At 57.5% G+C, this 17,500-nt stretch overlaps 1 protein-coding gene across 10 annotated transcripts in view; it reads right to left on the reverse strand.

Moving 5' to 3' along the window:
• The window catches only part of EBF3 (EBF transcription factor 3), a 116,958-nt gene that overhangs the window by 12,377 nt on the left and 87,081 nt on the right, over nt 1-17,500 (reverse strand). For all 10 annotated transcript variants that reach the window (XM_032312998.1, XM_032312994.1, XM_032313001.1 and 7 more), the window contains exons 10-11: nt 17,421-17,500; nt 179-267 (exon numbers count right to left, since the gene is read on the reverse strand). The exon at nt 17,421-17,500 is cut by the window's right edge and continues 47 nt beyond it. In XM_032312998.1, coding sequence (XP_032168889.1) covers nt 179-267; nt 17,421-17,500 — 169 coding nt within the window. The remainder of the gene's footprint in view (nt 1-178; nt 268-17,420) is intronic.

Genomic DNA, 17,500 nt, shown 5'->3' on the forward strand with positions numbered 1-17,500 from the left:
GCCGGGGCACGGGCCGGGGCACGGGCCGGGGTCGGCTCCCCACACCTGCTGCCGGCCTTGCCGTGGGGGCGGGGCCCAGGGCACCTGGGAGCCCCCCTTCCCAGAGCACCTGCTGCCCCCAAACCGGAACCGGCCCGGTGGCGGACCCGCGCAGGGCGCCACTTGCTCTTTTACTAACCTTGGGTAACCTTTCGGGATCACCCGGATGTCTCGGGATCACTTTCTGCAACCTCTGAAAGCCGTAATCTATGGTTGGTTCATTAAGGGCTGTAACAGGACACAGAAATGTAGGTCAGGTTAATTACTTTTATGTCATGCACTACTCGTTTATTGCACGCTTACAAATAAATGTGTGACTCTCCTTTCCCAACGCGCTCGGAGGCCAGCACGCCCCCCACCCCCCGAACGCTCGCTCCGTCTTAAGGAATGGATTTCCCCCCTCTCTTTTGCACGTAAAAGCAATGATTATTTCTAATCTATAATTAGACGGGAAGAAAGTCAAAGGGTTACTCGATCTATTGCAAGAATGGCCGTGCAGGCAGAAAGTTGCAAGTCTCGGGGCCATATATAGCAATCACCACAGTCATGATCACTGTCTACATCATGTGGTGCTTTCCACCCTGGCCAGGGATTTATGGGAAACTGGCAATTATGACATATGTCCGGCTATTGCTAGGTTCAGATTTATCCCTGTGGTCCTTTTCTGTCTAGCATATTGCCTGAGCGCAAACCAGGCAGGAGGAGCACTTATTCTTGCAAAGCTTTAATAATCTGTGAATGGCTGACTACAAACTGATGTAGGGCGCTATCATTCCACCAGCCTCACGGAATTGCCGGCCACAAATAGTAATTAATCTTTTTATCCCTCAAATTGTAATTTTGACTATGAACTGTGCGCGGCCATAAATCAGCAGCCCGCGCGCTGTATACAGTGCATGAATCACGGCCGGGACTCCGTCCGACCGCACACTCTGTGTTTAACAAGCTTTATAAGGAGCCATTGGGCTTTATTATGGCTCTGCCTGACTCCAACAAAAACTGAGCCCGGAGGCCCGGGGACGTGAGTTAAGATGAAAATACTTATTAGAGTACATTACTTCTTGATGTAGATATCGTTTTCCGCGGAGTCACGCCACGGAGCGTGGCACGACATAAATCAGGGGGTTTTCGGAGACTAATAGGACCTGCCGCCATCTATTCATTGCGCAGTCCCCAATCTGGGCCGTCACTCATTAGTCAGCACGTAATTTGATGATTAACAGCACCGACTCAGCGGGTCTGCAAGCGTGCGGGGAGCACAAAGGTGCCGGTTTCGAGGAACGAGGTTAGAGGCGCTCTCTGGACGCGCTCTCCGAAACAACTGGTCACCGCTTCTCCGTGCGCGCCCGTGTCAACCCCCGTGGCGGGTCCCAGGCGCGGCAGGGCCGGAAGCCTCGCGGCTGGATAACACGCCCGTGAGCTGAGGGCCACAATGCGATCTGACATTCTATCATACATCCCGGAGACAAAGGTCCGCACAGGAATGTGAAGTAAGACATTTTCTTGTTAATAAAGCATTGATCCGACGTATTGATTTTACATGACATGGCTTTGGCTGCGATTCTGCCCTCCTTTTTCTTTGCAAACAGTAAAGCTCTTCAGAATGCCTCGGCGTGTGTGACACGGCAAAATTCCTAACTCTCTGTGATGTAAATTCTATATGTGTAAAACCACTTCATAATCAAACCATTAATCATCAGAAGCTGTCAGCGTTGACTTGGGGGACAATTTGTCATGTCTCTGGCCCGACCAGGACAAGGGTGTCATGGCAAAAGTGCAGCACGGCCGCCGGGCCGATGGGCCTCACCCAGAGACTGGGCCCGAAAAGGCTTAGATAAAGTCTCACATTTCTTGATGAGGGAACAAAAAGGGGGCCCACTGTGCATTTCGGACGTGTCCGGGTTTCTCCTCTCCCCCAGCTAATCGCCGTGACGGTCTGACTTAATGAATCGGCCTGAGGAAAGGTGATCAGAAAAGATAGATGAGCGGCCTCTATTGATTTCATGCAAATGGCCCTGACAGGTGATGGGCCCTTTAATGCAAGCTTTCAGAAGCTTTATGACTTGTAATAACCATACACTCTCATTCTGGGAGAGACATTTTCCAATGTTTCCGTTGAACTGATAATTCTCCTTCTAGGACCGCGACGACTCTGAAGCGGTATGAGTACGAGGCGACCTTTCACCTCTCCCCGCGGCCCGAGACGCTCCCAACTCGCGCCGCCAAGAGCAAGCTGGGCGTGCCACCGGACGCTCTCGGAAGAGGCCCTGCCGCTGTGGCCCTGGCGGATCTCCACCACCCTCTCACCCCCCCAGGCCAGGCCAGGCCCCACAAAGGGCTGGGGCGGGGTGGGCACCGCAGGGGCAGCCTGAAATCCCACCCAGGCCGCCGGGCTCGGCTCCGGGACACCCGAGGAATTTAACATGGGAAGAATTAGAAAAAATGGCCCTGGTCTTCCGACGCCAGGAGGAATGGCCCATGCTCACGGTTTGCGGAGGCTTCCGAGAGCCCGTGGTGGCTTCAGAAGAGCCGCCCTCCACGGGGCCTTCTGAGAGCCGCGTCGCCCCGGAGCCTGGCGTGGGGCACCTGGTGGGCCCCGGAGCCGCGTGGATGTCCCCGGCAAATGCCGCACGTGGAGGAGAAAGCGCAGGTCCCCGCGTGCACCCCGCAGCCATCGGCTCGCCGAGTGGACGGGCGAGGGCCCAGCCGAGCCAGGGCAAGGCTCCGGCACGTCCAGTCACAGAGCACCGAGCCAGGCCAATCAATACCACTTTCCTGTTTCAGAACTGGGTAATTATGAGGGGGAGAGATTGCCTGACCTTTCACCTGCACTGCATTACTTTGCTGATATTAAGATAAATTGCCTGATTTTGGGTAAACATATGCTGCAATTCAAACTGTCAGCACTGGTTTGCTCAGGAATAATTTGTATTGATCTCCCGGCTTCTTCCCAATTTTGCTTACTGACCTCGTGGATAATTAGAGAAGGAGCCTTGGGTGAGCTCAAGTCGGGGATGAGGAAGAAATATGAAGGAGAATAAAGCAAATTTGTTTTATGTTAATATTTGTGGGTCCTCCTGCCGCCCTCACATCTGTCAGCATCGGGAGAGCCGTAAATTAATGTACTTGGTTCCTGAGCAATTTATTCCGAGGAATAATGTAGCAGCTTGCTTAGTGTCTGAACATGTGTCACTGGGTTAAATTAATTTAAACTCTGCCTTAAACACAACAAAAACAAATGTTATTTTCTGCTAAAGGGGAAAAAAACAAGACATTCCTCAAAACCTGTTCTAAGCTTCCAACGTACCGCGCAGGGGTCTGTGCGTCTGCGTCGGAGATGGTGAGTTTCGTAATAAGCCGCCTCCCCACCCCCCGGAAGTAATTAGTGCCCATTATTTGTTCCGAATTCAAATCTCGCTACGATGGGCCGCTGCGTATAAAAGAGACGGATGTGTGCGCAAAATTATATCATTTAAGATGTGTCAGATTATAAGGCTGTTGTATCAAAAGTCATAAAACAAATCTCCCTTGTGAAATATCTCTTTATTAACCGTGCCATAAGATATTAACATTCCTCATTTAGTGGAGGGCCTTTTATCTGTTTCAAATACATTATTCGTCCTTTTAGAGATAAACTGTATTAATATCCATTTGAGTAGGCTACCGCGGCCTAATGCATAGTAATTTTTGTTGGAGAGCTTTTATTTTAGAATAAGAAAATTACACAGCAATAAAACCTGAATGAATCAGAAGCTAGAACAGCCAGGAATCACATTCCATGCCAAATGGGGCAAGCAATCAGGCAGCCCGTAGAAGCCAGATATCCGGCTCTCCTACGCAGGCCAGCATCCAGCGTGGGCCATACACACGGAGCCCGACACGGCCACAGACAGCCCGGGACTCCTCCATGCCGCAGCAGCCTACAGCGCGGGGCGGATACGTATTTAAATATATCTGAGTGTACCAGCGTTAATCTTGTTACTTTACATGCATTAAAGTCCTAACAGAAGGAGCATCCTAAATGTTTAAGTCATGCCCACAGACTGGGGGATCCATCATAGCGCAACTGAGAAAACGTTAACCGTCTGTGATGTGAGCTGAGGTCGGGACCGCCAGAGCGCACACAGCGGCAGAGTGCGGCAGCGGGCAGCGGGTCTGGGCCACATCTGCGGCCGCCACGACCCCAACCGACTGGCCCGGCGCGATCAGAACCACGCCGACCGGTCCAAGTCGGCGGGCTTTTCGTGCCCGGGACCTACACGGCCCAGTGTTCCTTGTGATGGCTTCACGGAGCCATCCAGCCCTGCCCTGAGGTCTGTGTTCATCTCTAATCCCCCAAAATGTGTATGATCATCTCGTTAGGCTCAAACAGCATGTCCATGAGGGCATAATACTGCTCAGTTAAGCAAGGGGACGTGCCCAGGGCCTTGGAGTTGATCACACGCCAGCAAAACCGCAGCCTGGAGAACATGGATATTTGGGGCCAGTGGTGTTTTCCTACAAAGAGCAGCTCCAAGACAGACCGTTACCTGACATTTATTAAGCAGCTACTATGTGCGGCGGGGCGGGAGGGCTTGGCTGTGGGACAGCTGCCTCTGAGGGCTCCAGGGAGCGGCAGCCATGAGCAAAGGCCACCCCTTGGTGGTGGTGGCCGCGGTGGCGGTGTGCTGGGCTGTCTGCCCAGGGCACAGGGGTCCTGTACCTGCCCCTCGGCTGGCGGCACCCTGCCTGCTCCCAGAGACTGGGCTGTAGCAGGAGGGAGGGAGGGAGGCTTCGGGGTCACAGAGCTCCCCTGTGGTGGCCACCTCCTGCCCAGCCCAGCCGGGGAGACCGGGGGACCAGCCCAGCATGCGCCCCAGACTAAGCGCTCTTCCAGCCACGCTCCTGGTTTTAAAAGCAGCGGGCTTTCCGCGCTCCGGGGTGGGGATACTCGCAGGTAGGAAACGCGCCCCCTTCCGCGTCGCCTCTCTATGGTTTAAGCGGAAGCCCGGCAAGCTCAGAAAGGTAGAGCAAGTTTTAGGTTTAGCACAGACGTTCCTGCTGCCTGAAAAACCTGCCCACGACAATCAAAACAGGAAGACATTCATTAGCTCCATTCCAGCTGCTGGTTGGAGCTATTAAATGAGTTCCAGTTTCATTTCAATAATGACCATCTTCCTGTAACTTCCCAATCTCGCATTTGTCATGGTGCAGTCATGTTCCCGCTACAAACAGATCCTCATAATGAGGCAGTTTTTCACATTAGCAGCATAACTACATAATAAGAACATCTGCAGTTCCTTTTCTGAGGGACGAGAGCGCGCTTCGAGGAAGGCAACAGGGATTGTTAAGTAAGATCGAGTGTGTTTCACTACCAGGATGCCCGGACCCTGCCCCGACAGACTGCAAGCCTTCAGTGTGCCTGAATGAACACAGGTTGTAATGTGTAAAAATTAAATAAAGTAAAATTAAATTGCTCAATACAAAGACATCCCTCTAGAGGGTGTTAGTGATTTCAGTGACAAAGTGCTATTTGCTGACAAGTAGTTTACACATTAACCAGCTGAATCCAAGGGGGGAAAATGCCAATAGCAATTATATCACCTTGAGGTTATTAAATGTCCCACTGATAAGTAACTAGGTGAACTTGACCAGGTGATAAACACTGCTGTGAGGAAATGATCGCACAGTGAAGAATGTTTCTCTGTCCTGCTGTTTCTCCAGATAGCTTTTCTTTCAAAAATGACTGTATAAAAAGTTGCATTAAAAATGTGTGGCCGCTGAGGACGAAACTGGGTACTTAGCTCCCCCCCAGCACCTCGCGCCCCCCCCCGGCCCCCGCCCCCACGCTGCCCTCACTCCAAAACGTCACGCCAGGTCTGCAAAGGCCTGTTTTCTCTCCCTTTTTTAGGCGTTAAAATGACGCTAAGTTCTCCACTTCATCATCAACTGTCTCCTCCAAGCGCATTTCATCTATAAGAAATTCAGATGCTCGGGAAATTAAAATTTCAAAGATCTGCTGCAAAAAAAAATCAATGGGGCGAGATCAATGCTCATAGAAATTTCATGAACTTTGAACTGATCCGGGATGATGATGAGGGATGCCTGGAGTTTCAGGCGGCCGACGGCTCCGGTGCGGGCGAACGGCGGCCGGTGTGGCAGAGGAGGGCCGCGGTGCGGATGGGTTTTCGCTTTCATATTTTGTCCGACAAAAAAATTAATTTTTAGTCTATTTCAGTAACAAGCAAAAATAGAAAAAAAAATCTGCCTTCCCGACGCGACGTGTAATACCCCCACTTCTTAAGAACACCTAATGCTTCGCACGTTAACGCGCCTACGAAATGAAATCGGTTCCCTTTGCAGCCGATTGCAGGTGCAAATTAATATTGTAAAATGAAGATCAATACACAGACAGGGCCAGATCAATACCGGCTAAATTATTGCTGCATTTTCCTCCTCATTCAAGATGAGTTGTGTTTTCCTCTCAAAGTCAATACTTTGCAGCTTTTCTCATTAATTTCTCAATAAATTTGGCAATGAATTTCAATCACAGAACTCGGCAGGGTGAGCCAGGCATTGTGGCGTGCCTGGGAAACACAAAGGCCACGGCAGCCGGGCCTCACTCACCAAGGGTGCTGGCCCCAAGAGCCACCCACCCCCGACCCCAGCCCGGCCCCCACGGTGGGAGCAAACGGGAAGACTCCAGGTCACCCGTCATGGGCGCCGAGCAGCCTACCCCGGGGTGCCCTCCCCGGCGTGACCTGGCTTTCCCAGCGTCCCCGCCGCCGGCAGGGGCAGCTCCGACCGGCCCGGGGTCAGCCTCCGGCTCGCACAGCCGCTACCCCAGCAGCCCCTCCGACCCAGCAGCTGAAGGGTACTTCCTGGAAACAAGACTTCTAAGGATGGGAAAAGTGCCACACTTGACTTCTAATTGTAAGTCAGGCGCCTCCGCATTGGAGCGGGGAACATGTTCTGGTATTCACGCCGACAGCCCGAGCCGGCCTGTGCACAGGGACCCGCCTCCATTCACCGGCGCCTGGCAGCAGACGGCGGCATTGTGATGTGGCACCGAACGCAGAAAAGGGGACAGCTCCTCTTCCTTGTTCCCAAAATAACACCCGTGCTGACAACTCCTGGACCGCACTCAAACCTTTCTGTTTACATCGCTCAAAGAATGCGCGGGATCCCAGCTTTTGTGGTCGCGTGGGAACGGCACCTACCCAGCCCAGCCCGCGGCTGAGGAAACCCAGGTCCCATGGCCTATCCGCAGCTCTCACTCCTCGGGTGGCTTTCTGTCCCTGGGGACAGGGAGCCGGGTCCCCGCGGTGGCGGCTCTGGGTGGGGAAGGGGTGCTGTCCTGTGAGCCCCTCCTCCCCCCACCAAGGCTGTTCTGATGCACGTGAGCGCCCTGTGCGCGTGCAAGGCCAGCGGTGAAAGCCTCCTGCGCGCGAGGGCTCGCCACGACCCGTCCTCCTGTCCTTAAAAAAGAAAAATTCCACTGTCCTGGTGCTGCTAACCCTCTTAGAGAGGCTTTTTCCAGGAAAGGGTCTTAAAATCCAAAGAGGCAACGTAACACTCTGTGGAGAACCGTCCTGGCAATGGATTTGCACACTTTAAAGCAGCGTAAAATGTCCGTGCAGACGGAAGCTGAAGAATGAGCTGCCGCGGGACACCCCCTCCCGGGCCAGAGGGGCACCTGCGGCCGAAGGACCCCGCCCCGTGCTTCCGGGCACCCCGAGGGCCCACGCGCCCGCCCACCCACGGGGGTCATCCTCCTCCCTGGAGGCGGGGCCGTCCCCCGTGTCCCCGCCCCTGCCCCACTCCACACGAGTGCACGGAGCTGCTCAGAGACATGGGCCTGTGGGGCTTCCTGAAGAGAGAGACCCGCACGCAAGGGTCACACCACTTTGGACTCCGAGAAGCCACAGTGAATGGAACGCTGCACCCATCCACTCAAAAACTCGTTCCCAAGCGTGCGGCAGCAGCGTCGCCGGTGAGGTCCCAGCGTCGGCGCGCTGAGGTCTCCCCGAACAGAGGAACGGTACTGAGTCACGCACAGGAACGACGCCCTGAGGCGACCCTGCACGTGGCCTCCGACACAGGGCGCGGAGGGAAAGACGCGGGTCCCCATGAGGTGCCAGGAACAGGCGTCGTGCCCAGCGGGAGGTGGAAGGGGTGCCTGGGAGCCCCGGGTGCAGGGGGAGGGCGGGAGGAGCCGGGAGCGAGCGCTGGGGCAAGCGCGGTTCCTCCCGGTGAGATGAAAGTGCGGAACCAAGCGCACACGCTTGTGAGTGCGCTACAGCCCGCGCACCGGACAGTGGGCGGGACTCTGTGAACCACAGCTGCACAGACATCTGGATTTTAAACGAAGCGGGCGTTGCTGATCGGACTTAGAACACGCACGCCGGCCACCCCACGGAGGGAAACTGCTCCTGCTCTCCGAGCGCGCCGGCCGGACACGGGCTGCCGCGTCTGCAAGAAGGAGAGAGGCCCGTGCCCGAGCGCGGCAGCCACGGTGTGGGGACCGCGCGGGGACGGTGCGGGGACGCCGAGGGGCGGAGGGCCGGCCTCGCACTCGGAGCCGCACGTGGCTTCCCGCACCACCGCCTCTGCAGTCTCCACGCAGACTCTCTACATCCTGGTTTTCCTGGACAGGAATGTTCTAAGGCAAAGTCTTTAAAGACCTTACCGAAGTGAACGTAAATCCTGGACTCCCCCAGCCATGGTCCTCGAATGTGGGATTCTGGGTCTGGGCTCATGCAGGACAGCCCTGTGTCCGCACAAGAGGCCACGCTGTACTGGGATCAGAAGCGCTCTGTGGCCTCACGGGGACCCCCTGCCACCCTGGCCCTGGCCGCTCGGACGCTCCCCCAGATTTGCTCTGTCTGAGCTCACACTCGGCCTGCGCTCTTCCCTCTGCCCGGAAAACCTCACCCCTACTCCCTGCGCCCAGGGAAGGGGGGGGCGCCTGGCCCCTCCCCCACAGCATCTCTGCTGGGAGGTCTCCTGCCTGAAAGACCCACGGTCCCTCCGCTGTCCCTTCTCTCGTAGAACTCAGCACCTTTCCGGAGTTCACTTCTCTACGTCCTGTTCATGCCCATGAGCCTCGGAGTCCCCGGGATCGTACACGCGGCTGCGTTCGCCGAGAGCCGCCCGGAGCCGGAGTCAGGCTGCAGGGAAGAAGGCGCAGCTCCTTCCTCAGGTGAGGGTCCCCCTGCCCAGGGCCGCCCGGCCCAGTCACCTCTCAGAGCAGCTGCTTCCCTCCTCCTCTCTAGCGCCTGCGGTGCCGGAGCAAGTACCTGCCGCAGGCGGGCGCCGGGAACCCCTGGACGCTTCTGGACACCGAGCGCAAGGCCGGGTCACGCTGACGGGAAGCTTCAACGTCACGCCCCGGGCGACACGTTCACCTTCCTCGTCATTCCCGCGGGGCCGTCTTCCGAGGGCAGAGGGCTGAGGACAGGAGTGATGCGAGCGGCGGCAGCGTTCTCGGCCGGTGAAGAGCAGGGGGGCGTGGGGACGGGTGGTGCAGGGCTCGGGCGCGACAGGCTGGGTTCACCACCACGGCGCCGGACCAAGCCCACGTGATCTGGGGCACGGTCGCGGAGGCTGTGCCGACAGGTCGGCGGGAGCTCCCCGCGGGCAGGGAACCGCGCGGCGCTCGGGCCCACACCTCACGCACGTGTCTCTTGCCTTCGTGGTGTTTAAATGAGTCACCCCTGAATTGACCTCCATGGTCACTGGTGACGAGCACACGCGGCCATTTACAGGCTGTAGCTGGGGAATACCCAGCGGTCCGACGCCAAGCTCGCGGCGAAGTGTCCGTCGGCGCCACCCCCGTCGCGAAGGTCCTGCTCCCACAGAGGTGCTGGAGTGGCTCCCTTGGCCTGGAGGCGTGTCTGCCAGCCCAGCACCACGGCGCCTGGAAGCTCCCCTGGGAGGTTTCCAGACTGGGGACGAGTCCGTTAGGAAAAGCACGAGCTGGTGTCCAGCGCCAGCGCTGGAGTGATTTCTGTAGTCAAGCCTCTGGCTGCCACCAGTGCCGGCGCCCAGAGTCACAAGAATGGGGAGGAGGGTTGCACGTTGCAGGCCGCCAGCCCCTCCCCTCACCAGCCACTGTCCGTGGGGCTGCGACAGGGAGGGCCCAGGGGCATCCAGCCGAGGGCCTCCTCGTGGGCGAATGAGGGATGACAAGTTGGAGAAGGAATCCAGCAGAATCCCCCACATCCAACGGCCTTGGTGCCCTGACCTGGGTTCTCGAGGGTCTGGATGCTCTCAGAGGGGGACAGGGCCCAGCCCCTGGGGCCCACGTGGTCAGGCAGTCGGACCTCCGTGTGTGGGAGATGTCAGGAAGGCTCGCCTCACGAGGACAGGGAAGGGGGCCATCCGCCTAGAGAGGAGCCACACCACCACCAGGCTGCCCCCGAAAGGAACTTTCTCCAAAGATTTAAACAGCAACGCTCACCACGGTCTGCAGTGGCCGGCGGTCTCCACGGCAGGTTCTGTATGTCAAATTTAACACGGTCCAGAGTGAGCCTTCCTCGAGCACATGCGCCGTCACGCATGCCCTCGGGCCCCTTGTGGAGCCAAGTTATTCCACAGGCTCAGCAGGAGCGTCTGCGAACTTCTGCTTTGGCGGGGAGGGGCAGAGCAAACAGCCCGCGTCACTAACAGCTTTCCACTTTGTTGGAAAACCCATTCTGCAAAAGGAATTGCTCGGTTTGGGTTTTCTACCATGAATTTAAAAGGCCCAACTGATGTGGATGATAATTTTTTAAAATTATCTCAGGCTGAGCTTCTGGGATCCGAGTCTCCACGCGGAACAAGCGTGTACGGACAGGTCTGTAGACCTTCCCCCCGCTGAAGCCAAGGGAGGCCCTGAGCTGCGGCAGCCTCCCGGTCCCCGTGCCCGGCACTCCCTGCCGGCCTCCAGCCCGCTCACCCCCCCGCCCCATGCCCGATGTCCAGCCGCTCCGGCCAGGTAGGGGAAGCCCATGGCGCCCCGAATGTGGTGAGCCAGAAGGAAAATACAAATTAACAGTAGCACGTGTTCTGCTGCCTCCTGGGTCACCGCATGACCGAGTCCATCTCTTGAGCATGAAAAGGTCGGCACTGCCCCGCGTCTGGCTCCCGCTGACCCGTCTGCTCTGACACCACCCTTGGTCTTCACCGTTGAACTCGTGGGTTTTCGCCAACGTGGCCTGTGTGATCTTATTTTACCTCTTATCTCTGCTTTATTCCGCACTCGGGTGGACTGTGGTCACTTTGTTGTGCTTCTACGTGGTGGTCCCCGTGTTCCCCACCCCGGTGCCCTTCCTGAGCTGTTTCCAGAAGTGTGGCCAGCATCCTGGCTGTCCAGAGACTCGAATGAAACCACCGCTCAAGGTTCCATCGGGTCCCATGAGGCCCCTCCCCGGGGCCCCCGGGCAGGCGGGGGAATGGGACCAGGGACCCCGCCGGTGCAGGGGGCCGGGCGTGCGGAGGGGGCCAGGCCTGCCACCTCCGCCCGTCCACGTCTCGACAATCACTGAGTGAAACCCGGATGACCCTTTTGTCCTTTGGGGAAGATAAATGGCCGTCTCCTCTCTGCGACATTTTGTCGGGTTTGGTGCTGGAGAGTCAATACCTTCACCTTGACACGGAAACTTTGTGATTTATCAGTCGGCTTCCCTCCCGGGTTCGCGCGGCCCCGGAAAGTGCAGCCAATCGGGGCGCCGGGAGCCGACTTTGGTCACAGCCACTCGGAAAACCACCACAACCCCTCCGATGACAGACAAATGTGTCTTGTTAGCAACTGCCCAAAAGCGCTTGACTTGTACTAATAACAAAAAGGCCATGCTGGTCACCGTGGGTCCAAAGACGGAGCACCCTGTCACCAGCCTGGTTGGGAAATTAGCAAATAATGTTCTTTTCCTTGATAAATGGGTGACAGCTCCCTCTCACCAATCATTTTTAACATTTTGATGCATGCCTATGATCCCACTGGAGAAGCAGAAAAGTTTACTGGCCCTCAATTTTCAGATGATGAATGGAAGTCTCTAAGTGTGCGATTTCTGTATGAGGTATAGTTCATTTTAAGCAATTCTAGTAAATGGGTGTCACTGATTAGGACAAATAGTCTACTTGTGCAATAGCACAAGCGGTGTGTCTCATTCTCCCGGCCTCCTTCGAGACAGGAGAGAAAGGGACAGCCCTGACCCCGGGAGCCCTCCCAGCGCCGCTCCCGCGGAGGGCACGCGGCCCAGTGTGCACACTCCCTGTGCCGACCCGGAGTGCCGGGCACACGAGCCGCTGGCAACCCCGGTCGTGCTGTACCATGCCGAGGACACCGGGGGGCACTTCCCTTCCCCTGTGGCTCCGAGAGCCCTGCAAACGACCCCGGGGCGCACCCTGTCCCAGGCAATGGGCAACGGTCTGCCGTCTCCCACCAACAGCTGAAGGAAGGACGGATGCCCCGGTGGGCTGGGTGAGGTCGGGCGAGGCGGCTGTCCCCACCCTCCAGCTCTGGACAGGTCTGGACACGCCCCGAGCTGCACACACAGCCCCACGTGCTGCTCCTCACAGAAAGCCAAAGGCCGTTCCAGCACGGCCGCCGCCACCCATGGGTCCCCTCCGACCGCTGAGGAGGAACCGTGACACCCACCCGGGGCGCTCACGGAGGGGAACAGATGGGGACCAGCCAAGACGCACAGGACCCCACCAGCCAGGGCAGGCCACTCGACAGGCCAGAAGCCTCCCCAAACCGCAGGGCCCATAATTACAGTATTTGTCTCTCCACGAGACCCACATACGTGGTCAAAAATCTGTAGCTCCGGTAATCAGGGGCTCACGTGGAAGAGAAAGCAGGAACACTAGGGCACCGTAAAAATAGCACGATCTGTGCGGCTCGATTCGAAAGCACTTGGGCTGCGGGTACAGGGAGTCTGTGCGCAGAGCACCGGCCTGGGGGACGGCCGGGGGGTGCTGGCTGTGTCGAAGGCGTTACTGACTGTGCAGCGTGTCACCCTGCCATTGGCCGAACCAGCTCCGAATGCACACCAAAGACCTTTAAAACTCTTCAGAGACGTGAGTGCCTTTCAAGGAGGTGCCGGGAGGCGGGGTGAACGGGGGAAGCCTGCCAGAGGTGACCGGAGGCCCTTGGCGAGGAGACACCCCTCGCCCCGCCAGCGCCAGGACAGCACCTGAGGACAGCACCGTCCCTACTTCGACACGTCGCCCACTTAAGGTACCCTCTAACTTAAAAAAGAAAGCACACGCACAGAAACACAGACTGTTAGCCGTTACTGGCTGAGTAATGACGTCACAAGCCGGAAACTGAACGCACGTCTTCATGCAGAAAACCATCGCTTTCACGTCCCTGTCAAGGAAATGCGGAGCAGACGCCCAGAGTCGAGCCCCAGCGGCACACGTCAACTGCCGATGCCTTGGTTAGGAGGGGTTTGGCCGTCGGCAGGCAACATGTGGACTCCCGGTGCTTCGTGAGCACTTCTTTAAACATGCAGAAGAGACCTCTCAGGTGAGGCCAGCCACGCGTTCAGGTGCAGGAGGTCAGCGGGGAGCGCCCGCCACCCCAGCTGCACACCGGGATCCTGCGGAATGATGCTGGAAGGCCAGCCACCGCCAACCAGCCCCGGCCCTTCAGCGGGACAGGAGAGCCTTCTGCCGTGTGGACACTGGGAGGAAACAGTGATGCCCACACTGGTGCAGGGACGCCTCCCACCTGGAAACGCGTCTGCTAACTTGTTCTCATTCTCACAGAATTCCAATTAGAAGCACACAGTTTCCAATTTGTCTTAATCGAGTAACACGGCGATGCCTATATTCTAATTAAAAAATAATTTCTTTCATTGCTCTTAACAGTTTGATGTGTTTCTCCTGGTGAAGTTGTACACGTGAACCTGTCCGGTTTGCCCTTTACCGTGAGTCTCTCAAGCAGGATGACTTGCCAGGGCTATTTTAATTATTATCAAACAAGCAAATGATACACTCTTAGACAAATATTAAAACAAGCATTGCACTCAGTTATTAATTTGCACTATTCACTTTAAATGCAGCAAATATCTCATTAATTTAATTTTAGGTGCCCACCCGTTTATATCGCATTTTACAGTCTAAAAGGCAATTTACTATTAACTGGCAATTACATACAGAGTGATTGTTAATTCTGCTCCTAAGTGCTAGCCGCTTGAAAATTGTTCTCTCTCTCTAATTTTTGACCTTCTTACGACAGGGGTGAGGCACTCTGGGAATACAAAGGACTAGTATGGAAGAGCCGGACATGTCGTTTGTGACTCATTCTTTTAATTCGCCGTGCTAATCAAGTGAACTGCCACTGCCTCCCAAGGTAATTGTGCCTTTATAGTAGTTGAAAGCAGCAGCAGAAGGGTCTGGATGGACTGGCTTGGCCGACCTCCCCTTCCCAGGGCAGGGGCAGCAGAGAGCACCGGCACCCACTCTGGGTTGACTAATCGGGTCTGGTTCTGAAAAATCTGGTGTTTCTCAGATCACTGTAAACAGATCATTTAGGCCTTTTGCCTCTGGCAGGCGGGCAGGGCCCCTCCTCTGCGCACAGGTCCATTATCCCAGGCCTGGCCTCCTCGCTTGCCCGGGAAGGTTCCCTGGAAGGGTGTCCCGGCAGCCTCCGGGGCTGATGGGAGCCAGATGCCCAGGGGACAGCGCCCTCCCTGAAGGGGCTGCCCGCGCGGGGTCCTGACGTCCAGAAGGGCTGGCTCAGTTTTCAGCGGGGGCAGTGCAATTCCCCGTGATTGCTTCATTGTCCCCGTCAATTTCAGGGCAATGCAAATCAGACAGAAGCTTCCAGGTCAGACAGGTTATGACCCCACCTTTCCTCTGCTCCCTGAGAGTGTACGGGCCCCATATCCCTTACACAGCGTTTGAAATGTATATTCCCGTTAATGATTGGGGTGTGGGGGGAGGCAATAAATTAGCCTCCCGCTAGGAAAGGCTGAGCTCACTGAATGGCTTCATTGAAACGCCCATTTGTGGAAGAACTCTTGACAGAGGAAATCCCCAACGCCTTGGGCAGCAGGGCCCCCGGACCGGTGTCCCCAGAAGCCCAGTCTTGGGGTGCCCATGATGTCCACAGCAAAAACGGAAGCCAGCTTCGGGCTGACAGGCTCAGCAGACCCTCACCCCAAGCGGGAAGGAGGGGAACCCCCGGGGTGCTGGTGTCCCGCACAGAGAGCCGCCCCGACACCCAGCCAGCCTTGACCCCGGCAACGCCAGGCCCTGCTCACGTGACACCAGCCCTCCCGCACTCAGTCCCTCCTGCGCTTGTTTCCAAAGCTCAGCCCGGCCCCGCGGCCATCCGCAGGCAGGGCTGTCCGTCTGGCCACTTTCAGCCACACTCACTGTGGTGCCCTAAACCAACCAGGACACTAGGTCCTGTGGCAGACACAGGAGCCCACACATCATGTGGCTCATGAGCGGAGAGCAAACGTCTCCTCCTTGGAAAGACTGGGGACCCCGGTGGCCGTTACCCTGTCATAAAAGGTACCACTCACCACACACCCCCCGGGGCAGATACATCCCTAAGTTCTCCCCGACTCCCACAAAACCCATGGGGGGAGGCCGAGGAGTGGGAGGGATGCAGTGGGGTCAGGAGGCCCAGAGTCCAGGTCCTCAGGCCCAGACTGGGCAGAGCAGAGGCTCCCAGGGCGCAGCTCACTAGCCAGAGGCCCACGGGGGTGTCGTACCCCCAACAGGAAGCACTGCGTGGGGTGTGGAGAGGGTGCAGGGGCACGACAACAGCTCACACACAAGGCTGGGCCCACAGCAGGTGCTGGAGGCCCCAGCGGGCACAGGATGGGACTCTGGCCACTCCTCGCAGACACTGGCCCCATACTGCACCGGTCCCACAGGGCTCGCTTGTTGGAGTCGTATTGGGGCTCACTAGATGCCCACGTTTCAGAACTCCGGTATGCATGGGACACACTGGGGGCCTCGCAAACTAGAAGCGCTGCCCTTCTCAATGTCTGGGTTTTGCCAGGAAGCCAAGAGCATCCGGACTGCAGGACAGACCCAGGGATGGTCACCCAGAGCTCTATCGCTATAGGGACTTCCCTTGGTTCCTGCACAGTTCTGGGCTCTGGGAGAGTGTACTGGTCCCACAGGAGAAAGCAGAGCGCAGTATGGGCACCCCTCCCCCACCTTGACCACTTGGCAGGGTACAGGGTTTTGGGAAGACAGAGGAGGAAACTGCCCCCGCCGAGGACCCCAGGTGTCGCTGGCAGGCAGGCTGCTGCGGGTCGGGCTGCCTCTGGGGACAATAGCCGTGGCTTTCCGAGAGGACCCGCATCCAGCCGTCCCCAGAGCTGACGCCGGGCCTGTGGGAAGTGGTGTGGAGGAATTCACACTGTGCCGTTTTCTACCCACTCAACGCTTCCTACAAGGGGCAGTGGGGGAGTCACCCCCCTTCCCTCCTCAGACTCCCACGCGGAAGGCGCGGCTGCAGCCCCACAGCCGCCTGCCTGATGGACGGAGGGGCCTGCATCCCCGCGGGAGGCCAGACCCGCTCCAGGGCCTCCCGTAGTCACTGGTGACAGCGTGGGACCCCAGCCCAGGCTCCCGGCACGGACGTGCCCCGCCTGCCCCCTCACCACGCAAACACATTGAGGCCACAGCAGGAAAGAACAAGCACCCGTCCCCATCCCCCACGTGGGGTGTAGCAGGGCCTGCCCATCCGCACGGACGCTTCTCCAGAGCTTTCGCAGCTGGCTCAGACTGGAGACCCAAATGCCAAGATGCTTTGAGTTTATCAATGGTGTTTCCCAACAGCCACCTGGGACGGATCGTGTTAACTGAGTGTCCACGTGGGCAGAGCCTCATGTAGGACCCCCTGGGGTAACAAACATGCCATTTAAGAGGTGACCCTTTTTGGTGACTCAAGTTTGAGGCCCTCACAGAAAACGGGTCCTCTCTTAGAAACAGCAGAGGGCCCGGACAGACACCTGGCTTCACCAGCGGCCCATCCATGACAGCACGTGTGGCCTCGGGCACGTGCTGGTGTGTCATCTCTGAGTCCCTGCGTGTGCAAGTGAGCGGCGGCACTGTAGGCAGCCACGCGGCGAGCGCATGGGCCAGGCACATGGGCAGCTGCCCGGGGAGGCCGGGGCTGACTTGCTGACAAGCCGGCCGCCTCATGCCGAGGCCCGAAGGCAGAGGGCCACAGATGCGGGGACGGGCCCCTGAGCTCACGGCCTGTGGGGGATGCACCTGTCCTTGGCATCACCAACTCAGGCGAGAATGTGGAAACCCTGCACCCCACTGACCCAACCCTCGGGCCAAGCGGGCTTGGCCTGTCTGCCTGGGGACCCCACCTGTGCAGACTGCACTGGAAGGAGCCCCCCCCAACCTGGCCACCAAAGTCAGAAGCATGAACTCACCAGTGTAGACAAACCGCCCAGGAGCACCTTTACAGAACTGCTTGGACTTGTAGGACAGGGTGACTTCAACGACTCCAGGA

This window comes from Mustela erminea, chromosome 14 (assembly GCF_009829155.1).
Source record: "Mustela erminea isolate mMusErm1 chromosome 14, mMusErm1.Pri, whole genome shotgun sequence".
Classification (NCBI taxonomy): domain Eukaryota; kingdom Metazoa; phylum Chordata; class Mammalia; order Carnivora; family Mustelidae; genus Mustela; species Mustela erminea.